The following is a 21893-nucleotide window of genomic DNA, read 5'->3' on the forward strand; positions in this document are numbered from 1 at the left end:
ATAGTTACCATGAAATTGCAGTCTTTTGGTTGGTTCATAGTTAAGATCTCTTTTATTACTACGACAATCCACATGAAACAAAAACGGTCATGAAGTTCAACATCTTCCCCTCAGTGTAAGAAGTGTAAAGTGAAAGCATTTTCTGGTGATATAATATGAAGAGTTCATCTGCAAAAAAACAGATACAAGTGCCTTTGAAAAAACTCAACGTATACCTGAAAATTTCTCTTCACAAGCAAAAAAATTAAAACCGGAGATATCTATCTTTCAAATGAACTCTTTATATAATATATCCAGATCATATCACTGGTGTTGATCCAGGCCTTTGAGCCATAAGAAGGTTTGTGAATCCAATCAGTAACATTTGACATTTATTCCAATTTTCTTTTTGGAGATTTCATTAAAAATCTGTTTCTCTACCATTGGCCCCTGCCCTCCACCTGAGATTATGACATCATCAAGTCTAGAACGTCCTCATCCAAATCCATCTTTTGATTACGCACTTATAAAGCATTTTCTGTGTTGAGCTGATTATGTTTTGTATCGGCGGCCAAATGAAACCACTTGATTGATGAGAGTCGCCATTGTGGCAGCCGATCTTCGCCTACCAACACACACATTTGATACAGTGTTTGTGTCCGTTGTGTCCCATACGTCCTATTGTGAGCAGCCGGTTTTCTGGTATTCAGAGTGACAGCACTATTTCTTAACAAATTGCACGCAACTGTAGGCCTATAGTAAAAAATGTTAAAATTTTACGCAGTGTACCTTTAAGTCAGAGGTGAGTATAGTACACAGTTACATTTAGCCTCAAGTCACTTTTTGAAGTTGGCAAGTCGTTTTTCTCCATACAGTACATTTTACTTCTACTTGAGTAATATTAAAATGAAATATCTGTTCTCTTACTCGAGTAATAAAAATATAGTAACTGGTGACAAAGCTTTACTTTTGACACATAATGATTTCTTTTTACAGGCCTATGTGTTTTTTTTTCACGTTTAGTTTCTCATAATTTAAGTCACAACTGAAACAGGAATCGGAGTTTTACACTCATTGTAAATATAGTTACTCAGTACTCACAGTATAAGCAACATTTTCTTTTAGTACTTTTTACTCTTACTTTAGTTGATATTTGGGCCATTATTTAGCTACTTCTACTTGAGTAAAATTATTCTAAAGTGACGTTACTCTCACTTGAGTAAATCATTTGGCTAGTGGCTACTCTACTCTGGATAGGGATCAACCATAGGAACGCATTGCAAAATAGTCCAAAATGCGTAAGGACCCTCAGCGTCCAATGGGGGGCGACGCAGTACAAGCGCATTTGACTACTCTCACAGTGCCTCTCACAGTCCCTCCAGCACCTTCCTCACTTCACTTGTGGGATCAGCAATTCAGATCGCATGCAAATCAGCGGCGGATATTAGAGAGAGAGTGGGAGAGAGAGACTGGGGAAAAGAGGGGGAGAGAGCGGCACATTCCTGAAGACACGGCTCTCCGGGCCTTCCTCTTCCTTCCGGGTGTCTCCCCTCTTCCTCGTCCACTTCCAGCCGGCAGCGGCGCACACGCTCTGACCGTAGCCGGGTGCAGATGCTGGATCTGGGCTGCAGCGTGAACAAACACACTGCCCGCTTGTAGCTAACTTCAGAAGAGCGCAAAACCACATGCACGAATTGACCGATAGTTAGTGCTTTCACAAAACTCATTGGAGCGTCAACTGATTTTGCGCGGAGTGAAACTTTTTCTTTTCTCCAGCCATGGGATCCCAGCGGACAGTGGCGCTGATCGTGGCCGGGCTGCTCGTGGCTCTGAGCGGGCACTGCGGAGCGAGTTGCCCCGAGAGGAACCTGGAGGACCGGGAGGATGAAGCGAACATAGTTTTGACGGGAACTGTGGACGAAATAATAAACGTGGACCCGGTTCACAACACGTACTCGTGCAAGGTAAGAGTGAGCAGCCTTTCAGAAGTCAGTGCACAACTGCACATGAGGAGACACCTGCCTCAGTCAAACTAGGCAACTTCCACTGATTCAACTGCGCAGACTTTATGTACAACTTCTAAGAATCTTTACGTATAATGAACCTATTATTAAGACATTTTTCCAAACTTCAGCTATTTAGGTAGGGCTTGACAACATAGTGCATTTTATACAAGGATTTACTTAAGATTTCCTGGAGAGTACCCTAACCATGAGGCCACTTTTATGTTTGAACTGGAAAAGAAATGTTTTGTATTTGCTGTCTTTTTACTTGATGACTCAGACCTTAGACTGACTTTGCATTCCTCGCATTATTATCTTATTGTCAATCATACATAGATAGTTAATAAGTAAAATAACAAAATTAAAATATTAATAATAAATGAAATAATTATATACAGTAATAATAAAATTGTTACCCCCAGCTTCACAAAAACATGTGCCCTGAGAACATGTTTTGTAATTCTGGATTAGACCATGTATTCCACGTGTCTTTATTACCACTTAGTACCAGACAGTTACACGTCTATTACAGGGGCCTAAGCGAGCATGTAGTCGTCTCCAACATGTTGCTGCAGGAAAGTGGCCCCTGAGTGGCCCGTGGCTGCGGCTCTTTTGTATGATTAAAATCTCAGCTTCTCACTACTACTCCCCAGTGGCTTTGGCACTAATGGCTCTCATGGTGGATTACTGATAGTTATACCTATGTCAGTAAATATAGAAGACTAATGCACCTATGAAAGATTATTGTAATGGGACAGTGCACAGAACCACTTTTAGACCAGTGTTCTGTGCCAAAATGGTGACTCAGCAACTGGTGTGGGAAACATTACCAAGCAATATTGGTCAGTACTCTGGACTATGCGTCAGTACAAGATAGACACATGACATTTCCTGGTTAATTCCTGTCACCTTCTTTTCATGATCTTTCAATGATTTTAGAAAATTATCTTCTATTTCTCACACATTCACAAAAAAGAGCTGAGGTCTGCGTCAATAGTGACAATCTTTTTATTTTTCTTTGCTCATTTTGTTGATATTAGGGGAAGTTCCTAATTTTTTTTTTTCATCCGATAATGGTATTCTTCAATAATAGATATAAAGGGAGAACAATGTAATGTTCGTTTGCGGTTTACACCAGACCTTTATGCCAAGGTTTGCCTGTAACCAAAGCTGTGCCCTATAGCCACATTCTTGCGCACATTTTAACTCCTGACTCATAGTAGCTGTAGTGAAACAGAATCCTACATTTTGCCTGGAGGAAGCCGCCTGCCTCTGTCCCCTGTTCCCGACCCAGTTATTGTAAAGGTCCTTTAGCACCATGCTGCTCTCTTGCGGTGTACCACTCTATGATCTGTCAAAATAAACAAGCAGTGTTTGGTCAGCGAGCCTTTCCTTAGCACTCACTGGTTTCCCGTCTGCAGCAGAATGAATGGAGCAGATTAGAAGCGCACTGCTCCAGAGCTGAGACGGACAGAACAGGGGAAGTGCAGAGGAAGGCCAGACTGATCATGACTGGACATAAAACACACTGCTTTAGCCTCTGAGAATTTACTGTAACAGTGCACAGTCTGGTTTGTATTGGAATGACTGTGGGGAAAGATTTGACTAATTATTTACTCAAAACATTTTCCAAACCTTTGACATAAATATACTGTTGTAAAGCAAAATACACCTCATTTAACATTGTAGTATGTGCTATCTGTAATTTTACGTATTGGATAAAGCATACAGACCACATACAGACTTGCACTACAGTAGTCCTATATGGGTGTAAAATGCATTGGGGCGACAGTGGCGCAGGTGGTAGGGGGGGGCGCCTCCTGATCGGATGGTCGGGGGCTCAAATCCTACACATTGTCATTGTGTCCTTGAGCAAGACACTTCACCTACCTTGCCTCAGGTATCTGTGTTCATTGGTGTTTGAATAAGAGTGTGAATGGTTGAGGGGTTCCTTGCTGTAAAGCGCTTTGAGTGCGTAATGAAGGTGGAAATGTGCTACAAGGGGTAGATGGCGCAGACTGGTTGCCTCGCTTCTGTCAGTCTACCCCACTGCAGCTGTGGCTACAATAGTAGCTTACCACCACCGAGTATGGCGTGAACGAATAATGCAACTCACATAGTGATGTACTGTATTATCAGTCTGAATTAACCCAATTTGTTTTGTTTTGAGTTGTGTAGCTCCACACATAATATATAATCTAATATAATCTAATCTAATGATCTTGAGCTGTTTATTTAGGGCTGCAGTAACACTTATTTTGATAATAGATGACTCTCTCAATTATGATTGATTTATTAATGAAATAGATAATTAAATTACACTCGTGCAAAATTTGTATCTTTTGAAGCTAAAAGTTTGCCATCTGATAATATCTAAATTCGTGACCGAACATACCGTATATAGAGAAAAACATTTTATTGTTCACCAAGCCCCATTGTAGTTGTGTGTTATAGTCTGCTTACTCAACAATAATCTATGCACTATAACTGAAAGTTGACTTAGAAAAAGATCCATCCATCTTCTTTTTCTTTATCTGGGGTTGTGTTGCGCAGCCAGAAGTCTGAGCTGAGATGCCCAGACTTCCCTATCCTTGCCCACTTTCTCCAGCTCTTCTTGAGGGATCCTGATGCGCCCCAGGCCAGCTGAGAGATGAATCCCCTCAAATCTAATTATAACTACAGTACTTATACAGTATATAGCTAACCTCCAAACAATCCTACTTTCTGCTTTTTTCTTTCTGCAGGTGAGAGTGTGGCGCTACCTGAAAGGCAAATCGAGCGTGACCCGTGAAATTCTGTTGGACGGGGGCAACAAGGTGATGATCGGCGGCTTCGGTAACCCGGGCATCTGTGACAACCAGGTGTCCACTGGGGACACGCGCATCTTCTTTCTCAACCCTGCCCTGGAGTCTATGGGACAGGAGCACAAGAACGAACTCATGCTCAACTCCAGCCTGATGAGGATTACTCTGCGCAATCTGGAGGACGTGGAGCACTGCGTGGAAGGTAGGAGACTGCTGTGAATGCTAACAGTATCTGGCAGGTGGATCTTCGCTAGACTTTTCATGTGGATATTGAGTTGTGTTACTGCATGAGATAGGAAAGGAGGATGATGGAGTAAGGTAGAGGACTATTGCTATTGTTATATGGTGGCCGCGTCTCTCTAAATGATATTTTACTGCGACTCTGCACACGTTTTTATTCATTGATATGTAAATAAATATAGTGTATGACTGACTGCATTAGATTTAATTCAAGTATTTGATGATTTTGAAAAGGGATGTTCTTTATAAGGGGCCTTACTCAATGTATTAAAGCAGTACTAAGTAACTTGTTTATCTAAATAAATCCTTTCCATAGTCCCTCTCGAGGTAATACAAGTGTTGATGTGATGATTGGAGGGTCTCATCTCCTGCTGGTGTCTCTTGCCAGAAAACCACGATTGCAACTTTCCCTGCTCGGACCCGGAGGCGCAATACACACTAATGGAATCACAAAGAAGAAGCCAACAGGCTAACGGGCAAAGCTAACTGGGGGCTAGCGTCACTTTAGCAGTATTTACAGCCAAGTTTGAGTGACTAAAAATATCTCCATTGTGTCATTGAGTTGTGGCACAATGTGCAATATCCCTCTCTCCCTTTGTCTTTCCTGTCAGCATAGTATTCACTCTTACGGACAATTACTGAGTTTTATAATGAGTTTTAATGAGAATTACTTAGTTCTGCTTTAAGTTTTAGTGACTGTCCATTGTAGATCTGTGTGGAGTTTGCATGTGTTCCTTGTATTTGGTTGGGTGTTCCCCAACAACCCAAAACATGCACAATAGGACAATCTACCATGGTGATCCTGAGATGCCCAATGCCCCTTTCAGGTTGTCCCAGCAGCATTGATTGAGTGAATGACATACTTCCCAACAGAGACGATAAGACATACAGTAGCTTCTAGCTTACCTTACTAAAATGCTGAATGCTACTTAATGCTACATCTGCAGCATCAATTAAGTTAGGTAAAGATGACCTACAAATACTTTACTCACATTTCAATAAACAACCAGTCACTACCCTTTTTTGTTGACTGTATAGTAACTCAAATGAAAATGAATATAGCATGGTACCTTTTTTACATTCATTACTTACTCAATTGTATGCACCGCCTGGAGTAATGCTGTATTGAATCCAAGCTGAGAGCTGTACAGTCATGCTAACTTTTCATGACTCAGAGCAGCAGTAGCTCTGCGAAAAAGCATAGCCTGGAGCAGTGAGGTCTACTCTTCTCAGCCCGTCCCTGCAGGTGGGTGTGTCCGGAAAACACCTCTAGGAGATGGCTTTAGTGTCGCTCTCTGACCCTTGCACACTATAGATGGCCTGTTTAATAACTCACAGGTAGACAAGAGTTTGAGAGACAGGTTCCCACACTTTTACTGCAGCCCATAGGTTTGTAACCATTTAACCTTATTGGAAAAGTTAACAGGAATTGAGAAGAAGCGAAAGGAGGACAATTTACCTTATTGTAAGCATAGCAAACCATGTAACATTTAATCAAAAGTGCTCTACGGGAGATTTAAAATGCAATGTGTTGACATTAATGCGTGATTTTAGAGTAAACCCACCCTGGCTGTCAGCAACATTGAAGAAAAATGTGTTATTCGTATAATCTTTTGGCAACTTTATGTATCAAACTGATTTACTTTGTAGTTCTTTAGCACTAAGGAGTTAATTCTTTCCCAGTGTGCACCCTTATTTGGTTGAATAGTAATTTGTCAAGCTCTTATGAGATGACCCACAGGAGCATGACTAATAAATCGAACCACCAACCACCATGACTGCGAGACTGCAGCCCCCTTTAGCGTTGAACTGTTTCTGCCATTTGACAATGTTGGCAGCCGTTCAAACTCCGAAGCATTACTGGCAAATGATTCCCAGCACAAAATCACCTTGCCGAGGGCTCTTTGAGTTTGGATTCGGAATTCTGGAGTCTGCATTCCGGGTGCTTTCCTCTCAATAGTTCCGGGTGGCGGGATGTTCCAAGGGACTGGGCTTGTTTGCAGTGTTAAGTTGCATTTGGCACACACATAAAACTTCTTCTGTTTGTCTGTCAAGGCACGAAACAGTGCACTGCTAACCTTTTCATTGAGCAGCTTCTTTCTTGTCCCGGGACTCCTGTTGTGGAGAGGGGAGTTTCTTGGCGAAGATAAACGGCGGTGAATGCAGGCCTTTCTGTGGCACGGCTTTGTGTTTGAAGAAGGATTTTTTTCGTTGTTGTCCGCTCAAACCTGATTTCTCTGTTTTATCTTATACTGGAGTTGATAATGGAAGTACTGGAATTTTCGGAGTCAGCAGGAGTAGATCTGTTTGTAATTTTTGAGCTTGGACATGGGAGATTGAGAAATGCTGTTGTATTCCTGTGGTTACAGCAAAATAAACAAATCAAATGTGTAAACGAATATATAGTACATCAGCGTATTGGTCGGCATATGTCCCATTAAAGATAATGATAATCTACAAGAGACAGAGGCAATCTAAGCTCAACAATTGTAAAAGTCCTTTTCTATGTAACGTGACACTCAAAGAGATGCTGCACAAAACCATAATTTATATTTATACTCACTAACTATCTACTCAACTTATTCAGTGTCAACATAAGAGTACAAAAATGAATAGAAAATACACGTGCGCAAGCAAAATCATCTGGCCATGTAATAATGTTGAAATCACCTGTTGCCATTTCTGCATTCAGCGGGTACCTTTTAGAACATAGCACAAGTTTGATTGAGTGATTTTTTGCATTTTGTCGCAAGCTTTATCAACGTTTCCCATGTATTAGGCCAAAACATGCCGTGCGACTAACCTTTTGCCTGCCTTACCCCCTCTATCCTGGGATTAGTGCAAGGTTTTCCTCCACCACCACAAAACCTTTGCGTTAACAGAAGTGGCCCAGATAATTACCTGCCTTCTGCGACTCTATCCTGAGAAGAGGAGGGATTCAAGTCTTCTTGTTTCAGAGCGGCACAGTTTTAATTAAGTCAGTCAAGTCCGATCTCATCCTCTGCTCCCAGACTGCACTGGGACAAGACTGTACCTGCCGCCTGCACCGTACCCTCCTTTGCTCGCCCCTCATTCCTGACATTTTCGATAGCTAGGATAGACTCCGGAATGCCGGGCAAAAAAGCGGAGAGGTGGGGGGGGTGGGGGGGGTTGCATTGTCTAAGAGGTGGAATAAAAACGGCTTTGTGTAACTTTTTCCATACACACAAATTTACAAGAAACATGAGCCTGATGAATCAGAGTGGAGGCATATTTGTATGGATTACCGGCATGAGATAGCTCAAGGCATAACATGACGGCCCTTTGACTCATTGGAATGAATGGTGCGGTACTGATCGTTTGGCAGCAAAATGTCTAAGGCCAGTGGGTAGCTCTCACTTTAGGAGCTTTCTCACAGGACAAAGAAGCTCTTAAAATGTTGTATTAATTACTGCTTGTATGAGGCTGGTGAGTAATCTGGTTTGACAGCAGATTTATAGAGGTGGACCTGCAAACAGCGAATACACTATAACTATACCCTGTCCATTCTTTTTTTATAAGACTCACACAATGACAAAAGATGACCTAAACGTTATCAATCACTGGCTAAGTTTTACATTTTGCATATTAGATTTCCAAAATTGTGTCCATTCCATATTAATAAGCATAATTATGATACACAATAACCTAAAACCTGTGAATTCAATTAATCAAATCAAAATTCTCCTTTGAGGCCCTTTCAGGCCCATGCTCTTCACCAGTTTTCTTTGCTTTCCCCTTCCAACTTTTTCCCTGTTTGATGGTGTGCCCTTGATAGACTGTGCTGGATTCCAGAGAGTGGAAAGGCAGAGATGTTTTGAGCCTGGACAGGAAGTCTATTTGATGGAGAGGTGTTGAGTGTGAGGAAGATCTTATCCCCGTTCCACTCTTTGTCAGGCTCCTTTGTTTCTGCTCCTGAAAGTCCCGCAAGGCTCCAACATGGAACACCAACATAGAAAAACGTGCCGTCTGATTTAATCCTTGAGCTCATGCCATTTACATGTCTTATTGAATGATGAGCCCGTGGATAAACCTCCAATTGCTTTTGATTTGATTGTAATAGCGTATAATTGTAATCATGTAAGAGCTGTTTACAGTAACAGGAAAGACGTTTGCTGTAGAAGATCATGGCACAAAATGCAGCTCTGTTGTAAAATGACTAAGACTAGTTGGCATTTGACATCTGTTGTAGATTTTGGTGAGAGAAGTTGAACTGTAGTTGGTGACATCGGTGTTTGTGGGTTGACTTCCTTATAAACAATATATTTTGGTCTTAACATTACTGAACAGTGTTGTGATCTAGCTAGTTGCTTGCAGTCATAAAAAAAAGCAAAAATATTGCATTTTACTGCTCCAAAACAGGCCAGTTGATTGAGGGGTAAAGTGATAATATTAACTTCTATTTTTGTATTGTCTAAAAAGCGTAATAATAGCTTTAACACAATAAAACAGTGCTCTCAGCTTGTATCAACAGAAATGCTCAAATAGGCCTGTAGCTCCATCACCATTGGCCTTCCCTGGCGAACCCTTAGTCTACTGTTAATGACCAGTGTTGCGCTACTTTCCCCTTTACGACATCCGTGTTTCTCTACCCAGAAGACTGCTCTGTGGTGTGCTAAGCCCGGCTTGTTAGGACCATGATGGGGGTCCTGATCCCCCGGCAGGTGGTCCCATTAATGACGCCTCAGCAAAGCAGCGCGGTGGAATGTGGGTGGGATATGTGCTCGGCCGTCTTGACTGCTGCTTCTCTACTGCCCAGTATTCTTTTTTTTTTCCTTATTCCAAATATTTGTGCAAGGAGGAGGCACGCTTGAATTCCTCACCTGTACGGGCCTCTCCACCTGGCAGGCTGATCCCCTCTCCCATTGGAGTCTATGGTGATATGTGAGACTGATGCGGAGGTGAAACAATGACGGGGAAATTTAAGTATCTGGTTGACTTCACCTTGAGGACACTTGGGCCAGGAGTGCATTGTTTTAAGTTAATGTGTGACTTTATTGAAAAAAATAATACAGGTTTTACCATTTTAGGATTTTCTTGACAGGGAAAGATGTTCTAATGTTTATTTGAAAGTGGCACTGATTCACTCTTCTGTTAATCTTTTGCACAGTCTTAAAATCATCCATTGGTATCAGCCTATTCAAATGTCTGCATTGGTTTACGATTGACTTAACAGTATGTAGCTCAACACTGTGATCTAACAGGTCACTCAGCACTTTGCATTACCTATTCATTGTTTACTAAATTGTAGTCCTTCATTATGTTTAACACTCGCTTCCTGTAAGAGAACATGCCGCTAGCTGCATTTACTAACATCTTCCCACCAAATTACAAAGCATGAATCACACTGTGTCACCGCATAATTCCAATGTATAGAGCATAAACATATGGGATTTTCCAAAAGTAGCAGTCCAATTTTATTGGAGCTCTAGTGTCTATGAGAACACTTCCACCCTCCGCTGCCACACCCAGGACTGAATTAAAGCACTGGGGTCCTGATCCGGTTCATGTCTACACAAGCCGCCTTTTGTCTGGCGGGGAATCATGCGAAGTCGACAAGCAACTCCGCGGATTGGGGTTTTCTCATGGACTTTTGATTGGATTAGGTCTGAGAGTTAGCCGGTGAACCCTTTTGGTTAAATCTGCGTCGCCTTTGTAAGCTTATGTCCGAAAGCATTTATGCACTGAGGTGAACGGAATCAGACAAAACGAACAAGTTGACGATGGTCGGTCTTTGATGGAGCAGCAAAGGAGCGCACATGAGCGTTTGTCCTGCATGTTTGCCAGGGAGCCCATAGTTTCCCCTGAGTTACTGCACATAGTAGATTTTAATTAAAAATCTGTGAGCAAGGAGAGCTTGGCATGGTGTTTAAGAACCGGTGAAATGAAAAAGCCATGAAAAATGGAGGGGAGCAGAGGAGGAACAGACCACTTAACCACAAAGTGTGCATCTTGGCGATGGGCCCAGCACGAACATGGACTGTAATACTAAGAAGCAGATAAGAATCGGGATGGTATTGATAGAGCTCCCTGATAGAGACGTGCCGAGACATGCTTGTCGTTTTTGCAGATGTTTGCAAGCCTTCAGACCTAACATCTAGAGCTCCTGTTCTCAAAGGCAATAACTTTAGTCAGCTGTTTCTTGTGTATAATTTCCAGTTAGATATGGCTGTAGCATGGTTTTGATCATTGGATATAATTTCTTACACACTTCTACAAACAGCTGAAACTGAAAAAAACAAAAAACAAACTTTTTTTGTGCTTATCTCTCGCATTCTGTTGCTCTGCTGGATCAAATAATGTAGGTGCACCTCATTGCATTGTGGCTGCGTTTATGGAGCTTTACCGAAACTGTCATACAGTAAAACAAACAAACATTGTATACATTTGGTAACTACCTTGTTTACCATTCTGCAGCCAATGATTTAAGCCTAATTTTTTGTAAACTAAGTGTGAGAAGCCATGAGGTTGCAGACAAACCTCAAGTGTTGCTTACATTTCATTCACGGCCTTTACATCTGTGTAATGACTTTAGCATGTTCCAACTACACTGCGCACCATGATGTCTTTTTCGGAGCGTTCTGTTTGTCTCCAGGCCAGGGTCACTAAAAGATTCATCGTAAAATGGTTTACTTTGGCCAAAAGCGTCACAAGGGAATAGTGTAGAAGCCATTACATCATATAAAGGCCTGGACACATGAGAGGAAGGTGTAAAGCTAGACACTTGTGAAAGTCTAAGAGTCTTGTTTTTAATTCGAAGTTGAAATCAATTTCTCGTCTTGCAAACAGTGATATATCTATAATGCCAAAGGAGTCCCAAGTTCTCTCCTTAGGACTAAGGTGTGTGAGGAACGGCATCTGCACTAAAAATGCATTCATAAATGCATGAGCCAAAGACTTGTGTTGACAAAGTGAAGAGCAAACCATTTAAAGCATTTTTCGTATTTTTATTGCTTGCTAAACATTTGTAAATATTTGTTTAGTTGATATAGCGTGGTGTGGTCTTTGGGAACAGAAAACTGGAGTTTAACCTGCATACGACTTTGGTGTGCACAGTGACCCGGAAACTTTCTGTTTCAGACATAAAGAGCTCAAAGCCAGCGGTCCCCATGAATCAAGCGCTCCCATTGGGGAATTGGATCAGTGACAAGATTCCTGGTCCGAGACTTCACATCTCAAGACCAGGGCATCTGTGTGGCCCCAGTTCTGACTAGTTCTGGTTTAGAGCGTTACGGTCTGGTGGGCCATGAGGGAGCATCAGTTCTTATGTGGTCTGGATGTAGGTCAGTGGATCTGTCGCTCCTTTAGTGGGATTAGGTCATACAATCACATGGGAGGGAATAAAGTTACATCTTTGTTTTTGCAAGGTCAAAAGTAATTGAGGTATTATTAAGTGATATTGGAGTAGTGCAACATAATACCACTTATTTGAATAAACTCCACTTAAATATGGTGCAGCTTTTAACACTCTTGCTGCACAACAAAAAGTGCTGTAAAACGGCACTGCCTTGAGAATAAAAATCTGAAATCTCAGCTGGACTTTCCTGGTTTCATAAAAGCAAAAAGCAAAAAAAAAACTGAAGAGGAAATTGGGCAGGTTTGTAGTTCAGCTGGGCATCCCACTTTGACAAGTAAATCACAGGATATATAGTCTATTCCTCTGGACCCTCTCTCTCTTTTATGCTTCCTGCACCTCATCCACCCCCTCGCACTCACCAATCTTTCTGTCCACGGGTCGTCATGGTGAAGTAAGCATGAACATCCAGACTCTCTCCCTGCCCCATGTGACTTGTCCTAAACACGGTTCTCACTCCGTCAGGATCTGTCTGCTTTCATATGTCATCTCCACTTCACATTTGGGAGGTCCCTGATGGCTAATGCTTTAAATGTTATTTTGTTCAAGCATTCATTCATACAGTATATCCCCTGGAAGGATTTATGTTCCATAGGTGTATTGCCATTTTCATTTTGTAAATACTCCTTTATAACAGGTTGACCATGGTTTCAATTTACTATGCCTGGCCATAGGCGCTGATGAAATCTTTGGACACCCAGGCAAATTTGTAAAAAAAAAATAATCTTAAAATGATTCAATAAATATCGCCTAACCTGTAAAGCCGCTACTCCACTTTCTGCAAATCCACGAGCGCACGTGCGGTGGTGCCTTTTCACTCAGCTCGTTTAGCTCCATAGGTAGAGCGCAGGGGATCAATCCCAACCCCACTTTTTTTGGGGGGGGGGGCTTGGCACCCACTGGGAAGAACATAAATCGGCCCCTATGCTCCTAGCAGTGGAAATCGACTACGATGGTAGAGCAGGTCATTTTATAAATGAAAGGTTATATTTGAATCCAGGCTCCCACATTTACACTGTCATTGTGCCCTTGGACAAGACACTTCCTTGCCTCTGTCAACAACAACAACAACAACAACAACAACAACGACAACAACAACAACAACAACAACAACAACAACAACAACAACAACAACAAACAACAACAAACAACAACAACAACATATATTGTTTTATTGATGCATTAAAAACCCAGTATGGAGCTTAGCTTGCATATAATCCATTCTGTTTCCAAACAAAAATCAAGACCCTTGGTATTTCTTCTGTGCAGTGCTCTCAGTGTTAAAATGAGTTACCATCTCTTTGTTCAGAGCAGCTGGAATAGTAATGTGCCTTAATCATGTGCATTGTGCAAAGGATGCTGAAATTGGCCTATCATTCTACCATCATCAAGTTAGTGGCTTTACTCGTGGGTATACTTTATATTGAATGTTTGTTATCCTCTTGGTATTGCCTAGCCATAACACTAACTCCCTTCCATATTTATTACAGTGTATTTTCACAAATTAAACTCATAAACAAAAATGTATAGTCTTCTTTTCGCCGATGGAAGCAGCTCTCCACTGTACTTCAGCACATCCTCCCCCTGCTCAGCCGTTCGCACAATCTCTCCCTCCCTGAGCTCTCATTTCAGCCCTCTCCACCTGTAATTACACTGGAATCCCGTGTCCTGTAAAGCTGTCATACTTCTAACAACCAGGTGCACTGCTGTAGACCTGACACTGGCCAATGAATGACCCAGTTCGACATCCAACTCTTACTCTGTCTTTCACTACTTTCATAAGCCATAACACAGCCTTGCGTTCTGAAAATTTAATATGCTCCCAAATATATTCCAAGTCAGGCTCATAAAAGTGGTGAAATAGGGGTCGTAACTTCAAAAACCTCTTTGGTATTTGGTATTGGAACTTCAAATATGAGTATTTAGGCCCGAGCACCATCAGAGCAGGCGAAGTGGCTCTTATGATCGCATATCAGTGTGCGGAGCGCTCGCCTCCCCTGAAACTTACACTCACACACTCCTCTCGTCATGCACACGTTGTGGACGTACACATGTATTGGAAAAGTGAACATTGTAATGTGTAGTTGCTTTGCTTCGCCTACTGCCGTGTTGACAAATCAAGTGCGGATCAATCCTCACCCCTCAAACAAAAGCTCACACACTCCCCTCGTCATATGTAATAGATGAACATTGTAATAGTACAGATTTTAATAAAATAAAAAAATATTGGTTGTCAGGAACCAATTTGTAGCTTAAATATGATTTTATGCTGTTCTCACTTTCAATTCAGTTATGTTATAAAAGTCACTGTCCCTGTTGCAGGTCAGTTGGACATGAGCTCAGAATTGATTCCCACACAAAGCCACATATCATAGGTCTTCTACAAAATGGACCGCTCTAAAGTGCTAAGAGAAATACAGTAATGCAATTGAATAATGCTGGTTTACGTGTCTATTAACTGTGTTGACAGGCTCTGTATAACCCCTTGTTTTCAGTGTTCCCTGGACGGGGCTTTCAGTTGTGTAAACATCTTAAGCTGTTGTAGCTGCAGGGATTTGAACATAAAGCCACCTCCAAGTCTAAATATCAGTATTCGCGGTCTGTTAGCCCTTTACATGTCCAGTCATCCCATCCAACAGCTGATAGGGCGTGTGGGGCAGTGGGAGGAGCAGGTACTGCCCCTGTTGTTTTAGCCAATAATGGTGAGGACGGGATGGCTTTTAGAGGCAAAACAGATATCTGATGGATGCTGGCTCACTATAGTAGCACTCACACAGACAAGATTGGAACGAAGACACTGACATGAATAATTTATGAACAGAAAATTAAGAATAGCAAGGCAACTCTGTTGGAGAAGAGACATCAGTATCTGCAGATCAGATAAAGTAACATATACAGAGTTTGACCCTGCCAGTGCATTGTGATTGCAACAAAGACTTGACCCCAAGGACAATGACAAGTGAGTAAGATTTCACTATGACTCCAATTGTGGTGAATGATAAGCTAGAAATATTTTGCACATATTGTAACTCCACCGATGGCTTTTTATAGTGGGATGAAATGAAACCAGAGTGAAGGCAGAATAAAAGAGAACAACACGACTCCTCTCCTGGGATCAAGGAAGGTTTGAGATCTAACAAGTAAACTAAACAAATCTTTACATAAATTGCTCAATGTAGCATATTTTAGCTGAGAGTGAACTTGGGCCTGTCATGTGTTCAGTGCTGTGAGGATGCTCCTGGCATTTTCCAGTCTCCTCAAAAAGCCATGGCTTTAGGGAACTCATTCTATCACACTGTGAGATTTGCTGCCACCAGTCTGCCCTGATACTGCCCTTTCCAATGAACGTCACTGTGGATCAAAACCTCAAATGCTGCAGTCTGGCTCTTCAAAGTTTTCCATTTTTTGAAGCAACTTTTACATGAGCAATTTCACCAGTTCGAATTGAGCACAGCACAACATTTATCTCTTTGACCATTTTACACAGAAGTGATCGCAGTTCGAGGATATTCTGAGGAGAGCACTTAAGGCGGACATGTTGGAGAGGGCTCTACACTGAGATAGATGGGAAATACTTTTGCAACCGACCCTAATGGCTGCTTGGACAGGTTGTCACAAAAAGTGCACTTTACATAAATCAGACACTAGACTCTCAATTCTGCCAAATGGGAAACTTGTACTCTGTTTGACATGAGATGAAACCGTTAGCATTCAGGGAAAGTTGTGATATCCTCTTAGTTGACTTTTGGACTGTTGCTTATTTACTTACAAATAATAATTGAAGAATCACATACAAATTATTGAATTTCCCAAGTATTCAATGCAAGGTAGCACAACAGATTGGATAGAAAAATAAGTGTTGTTGTACTTTTACTACACACATGGCGCCATCGGGACAGGAATGATTTATTATAAAGTTTAATTTTTTTCTAACAAGTTAAAGAAGTTTGCCTTTTCATTTGCCATTGATTTAAGTAAAACACCCTCTTCCTCTGCTGATCCAAATGATGTTTATAGAGTCTGAGTGGAATTCCCCTGTGTGTGTGTGTGTGTATGTGTGTATTTCCACCTGCTGACTTCAGATCAGGCCCAGACAGGGTTCAGAGCCCCCGGACGTCCCAGTTGAACCGGGACAGGGTGAATGGCAGCCAGTTGGCCTTTGGTTTTGGCCGAAGGGAGTGTGGATGGGTGAAAGGTTGTTGGGTTAAACTCAGGTCAGACGTGTTCACACCCTCCGCAAAAACCATCATTATGCTCCCCAAGGATAGGCTTCAAAAGAAACAAGGGGAATTGTGCAAGCCGCAGCTGGAAATGTAGCTCAGCTTTACAGCTTTACATAATAGTTATGGATGTTTGAAATATTGCAGACATTTGATTGAAATATTGTATACCATATTCATAGTTTGGCTGGGCGTGCGACTTATACTCAGGTGTGACTTATATACCAAAATATATACGAAGAAAACAAAAAAAGCTAATCACGGGCTAAAAGCTAGATGGCCACAGTAAGAGGAACGAGTTTGCAAAGGGGTGCTTGAACAAAGTGCTGTCGGGAGAGGCTTGTCAACAATGCAGCTACACCTCCATGCCCAGGTAGTTGCCAAGGCTCGTGCGACTTAATACTCCGGAGCGACTTATATATGTTTTTTTCTTCTTCATTATGCATTTTTTGGCTGGTGCGACTTATACACCAGAGTGACGTATGTGTTTTTTTCTTCTTCATTATGCATTTTTTGGCTGGTGCGACTTATACTCCGGAGCGACTTATATATGTTTTTTTCCTTCTTTATATAATATATAAAATACTGTACAAAATGTGATCAATTTGACATGTAGTGCACCTTAAGCAACCAGCATCATCAAGTCCAGCCAAGCAAGATCTCCATTTCTGTGGTTTTGACAAACTCCAGTTCAAGTGGTTTGTTTGCTTTGGGACACCTCATCACTATCATCAGTGTAAGGTTTAATTAAAATGACCCTTATCTGTCAGAGTTCAATGGGGCGGCCTATGCCTCATTAGTGGCACCGCTCCAATAGTAATCACCGCCTGCACTCTTCTGTTTATTGTTCGATAAGTGCTGCTTTTGTCACTTCCCGGACCAATCCCCCTGTCTTGCCTGTTCCCTCATCTGAGTCACCCTCTTCACTGCTCCCTTTAGTCCTCACGGATCACATCGGCTGGTTAGGATGCCAGAGGAATCTTGATCAGTAGGGATTTGCATAAAGACAATGGCGGAAGTTCAGAGGCGATTTCTCAGCTCTTTTCTCTCCCAGAACCTCCTCTTTCCTGTCCTCTTCGGGGCTTGTGTGGGTGCCAAGCGCTTGCACCCTTAACCCAGTATTGTGCGTTAAGAGATGGGGATGAAAGGAACAGAAAAGGCCTCATCGACAGTCGACTCAACTCAATGCTGTGGGACTTCATTTGAGGCAGAAGTCGCCGATAATGAACTCCACAGACAAGTCTATAGACCCTTTCCCCGTATTTGACAAGTGTGCAAACAGGAGCTTGACGGGACAATTAAAATTCTTCTGCCCTGTTTGATAAGAATGATGGCAAACATCCATCCATCCATCCATTTTCTTCCGCTTTATCCGGGGCCGGGTCGCGGGGGCAGCAGTCTCAGCAGAGACGCCCAAACTTCCCGATCCACGCACACCTCCTCCAGCTGTTCTGGGGGGACCCCGAGGCGACACCAGGCCAGCTCGGAGACATAGTCCCACCAGCGTGCCCTGGGCCTTCCACGAGGCCTTGTTCCACTAACTGAGCTCCTCACCCGATCTCGAAGGGTGCGCCCAGCCACCCTGCGAAGGAAACTCATTTCGGCCGCTTGTATTCGCGATCTTGTCCTTTCGGTCATTACCCAAATCTCATGACCATAGGTGAGGGTGGGAACGTAGATCGATCGGTAAATCGAGAGCTTTGCCCCCCGACTCAGCTCCCTCTTCACCACGACAGACCGATACAGCGGCTGCATTACTGCTGATGCCGCACCGATCCGTCTGTCGATCTCACGCTCCATCCGTCCCTCACTCGTGAACAAGACCCCGAGATACTTGAACTCCTCCACTTGAGGTAAGGACTCCCCACCGACCTGTGGAGGGGAAACCACCTTTTTCCGGTGGAGAACCATGGCCTCAGATTTGTGGCTTGACAAGTTGGAGAAACACTGAACCAAATAATGTCTGCCATTTTAGTTTTCAAATCAAGTATGCAATAGTATATGGGAACTCTAGAAATTGATACTTCTTCTTTATTACTCAGAATGCTTGCGGCCAACTTGCAGCGCTTATGGGAGCTTTTATGTTTTATTGAACAAAGAAATAAATCTCTCAAATTTCTTTAGAGAAACTATGAAAATGTTTCCAATACAAACCATAAAAACGGTTCTTTATATCTTTATGCAAACACCAGGAAAATATTCTCATCTTGTTTGCTTTCTTTGGCCTATCTTTATGTGTTAGACGTCAACAGCACAGACAGATAGAGATATTCCAGAATACCTATGAGCAAAAACACAGCTGCTTTAGAATAAGTTAAGATTTATGGAAATTTGGGCTTTTCCTTCCTACGAATTATGTTCTTAGAGACTTTGGGATTGTTGGATGTGGCTAATAATCAGAAGGAGCACATTCAATAGTTTAGCATAGTTGTTACTTGTGGCTAAATCTATGTCATAGATTGAGTGAGTTAAGTTGTCATTTGTGACGCAGTTCTAGTCGAAATCCAGAAAACAATAGCAAAATGGCAATTGGAAAAAAAGTGAGAATTCTTGAGGGTTGCAATAGTCCAATGGGGAATAAAAATGCTCTGTTTTACCAAGTTGTACTTCAAAGAAAGTATGAAAACAATCTTGCAGCAGTATTTCCGTGCCAGCAACAAGACACTGATAGCCACAATATGTCTGTAGGCTATGCTATAATTTGAACCGGCCTCCAAACAGGTGTGTGTGAGGCCTATAAGAGTTGACAGTCAGTGGATTATCTGTGCTCAGTCACGGCTGCTCTGTTATTGATTTGCCCACTTTAGCGCTTCCATCAGTCCATCCAAGCAAGCCATATGTAACATCAGCGCACTCTCCCTCTGTAACTCAACACTTTCTTTGCCTCTGAAACAATTGAGTAAAAAAAAGTAAAAAAAAACAAAAAACAACAGACTTTATCATGTTCAGGAGAGTGTGAAGTTGATTAAAAACCCGCTCTCCCTTGAGTACCGTCTCCATTCATGTTTAATAATATCAGAGGGCTTATCTCTATGGCAGGATGCCCGAGTAAGCCCATAAATGATGCTGGGAGCTTCTTGTCTCTCGCGAGCAGGTGAAAAGTCCTCTTGAGAATTCGAAGTGTAGGGTGTTGAACCGCAAAAGGATTTTTGTCGTAGGTATTTTAAAAGCTCTAGAGCGTTTTATAAAACTCAATTGTTTCTTATTGGTAACAATTGCATGATAATGAAAGTGTGATTAATTTGGAAAATGTGCATGTTTCTTTATGTCATTTTCTAGCTCCTGAAGTTATTATTACCATAAATTCATGTTCTGTATTGTAATGGCCGCAGGATGAAAATAAGCAATTATATGGAAGTCAATGTAGCATCAAATAGCTTTACGAGGAAGAGATTTATTTTTTACACATTGCAGAATGCAATTTTCTGAAGTTGTCCAATTATATGCAGCACATCACTAGAAATGATCGAATGAGAGCAAAAAATATAACCTTAAAGCCCCTAATACAGGTTGAATGTTAAGACTTTACCTTTTTGTCTACTTAAGTATTTACTTAAGTAAATGTTTTGACTACTCTACCCTTCTGCTGCTTTGAAATAATTTGATCAGGATTTTCAGAAGTAACACTTACAGTTCCTGCACTGATATTAGCAGATTAATCAAGAAATGTATCAGAAACTAAAGCATATTCAATTGAAAAGTTTAATGACCATTTTGGACAAGCAAACTTGAAACATTTACTTTACTTTTAGTACTTGACTTTGAATTTTCATTTCCCACTGCTGCCAAGTAGAAGTTTAAGGATTAACCTTTCAGCTTGTTGGTTGTCCACATTGTACAGGAGCAGCCTGTGGCTACCTCCTCAACCCAGTGCAGCCTCATGTTGACAAAGGCTCATATACTGGCGTTGGGGGGTGTCTTGGCGCGGGGGTGGGGTTGCACGCCTTTGTTGTTGACTTCTTGTCTTTTGAAGGCGTCCCTCCTCACCACCTGCTTCCAAAGCCCAGTGATTATCAAAGCTCCTTGTGGATCTCCAACATTTCCTTTCATTCTAATACCTCCATTATTTGAAGTCAATCATATTTTGGACCGGCACCCCCCACCTTGTTGAGCTCCACAGAGCCTCAACTCCAAGTTCAGAAAGGGTCTCGGCCTTTCTGAAGAATCAGAGCTTTGTTGGAGGAGCCCATCAAAGTGTAAAGGGAGTTTTTGAAGCGTGAAGTGAGCGGGGGGTTTGAGGAAGTATGATGCGGACTTGCCATGACACTTTAATAAGCGACTCACACATAGTCCAGGCCAACCTTTTGTTCTGCATTCTCTGCTGATCTGTTTCATTCTATGCACATGATTTTAGGCCTCACCTAAGCATTATACTCTTTTGTAAAGCCGCAACTATGGGGATTCTACATTTCTAGTTATGTTCTTGTTCCTATACCAGTGGAGTTTACCTTATGATGAAAGATGCAACCCTTTATGGCAAAACTATTTATAGTACACATTTTGTTTGTGATTTGAGTACAACTTTAGGGCTTACTTTCACTTTGCCTTAACACCTTGCCATAATCTTGCCTCATGACCCCAGCCTGTCACACGTCGACGAATTGCACATGTCCAAGTTAATGTTTGTCTTTGTCACATCCTGGTTAGCACAAGTTCACACTCCTGCCCCACATTCTTCACCGTGCTCTCCTGAGCTTTTTGTCAGCACTGTCTTGCCGCTTGTCCAGGGATGTGAGCTCTCCTCCTTTAGTGCCTGTGTGTCGAAACACTTGGCACAGTCAATATTAACCTCCGCTGTAAACCAGTGCAACCCAAACACTGTCACTTTGATGTTCACTGTCTCCCAAATATATCTGTGCATGGTTAAATCGAGTGGGTTAGCTGTTCCAAGTTAGTCATCGAACATGCACCACCGGGACCCCGCATCTTCTCAGTAACTGTCCTTGGAGTCCCCTTGTGCCCCCCTTCCCTCCGAAGTCATCTGCAAACATCATTAACCATGCATTGACTGTCGGAGTCCCCCTCACAAGGCCCTGAGGGAGGAAGTTTGCTCTGTACTATTAGCAGTTTCAACACACGCTCACTTCTTCAGATTACTGTGGGCCAAAGGCAAACATCCCCAGTCAATTTTCCATTGCAGATTTATCCACTCGCTGGGGAGGGAGAGAGCGCTGTTCTGTTATGCTCGATGGCTCGTGGAAGACTGATTTGAGAGGAGCCTACGTTGGCTGTCCTGGGAGGGGATGGGGGTTGGGGGATAGGTTCGGAGGGAGCA

At 42.2% G+C, this 21893-nt stretch overlaps 1 protein-coding gene across 11 annotated transcripts in view; it reads left to right on the forward strand.

Annotated features, from left to right (window-relative positions):
* Positions 1-1405: 1405 nt before the first annotated feature.
* The window catches only part of agrn (agrin), a 325948-nt gene continuing 305460 nt past the window's right edge, over positions 1406-21893 (forward strand). For all 11 annotated transcript variants that reach the window (XM_079557727.1, XM_079557735.1, XM_079557734.1 and 8 more), the window contains exons 1-2: positions 1406-1943; positions 4727-4988. In XM_079557727.1, coding sequence (XP_079413853.1) covers positions 1758-1943; positions 4727-4988 — 448 coding nt within the window. In that variant the 5' untranslated portion in view covers positions 1406-1757. The remainder of the gene's footprint in view (positions 1944-4726; positions 4989-21893) is intronic.

Source organism: Gobius niger (assembly GCF_951799975.1).
Source record: "Gobius niger genome assembly, chromosome: 6".
Taxonomy (NCBI): domain Eukaryota; kingdom Metazoa; phylum Chordata; class Actinopteri; order Gobiiformes; family Gobiidae; genus Gobius; species Gobius niger.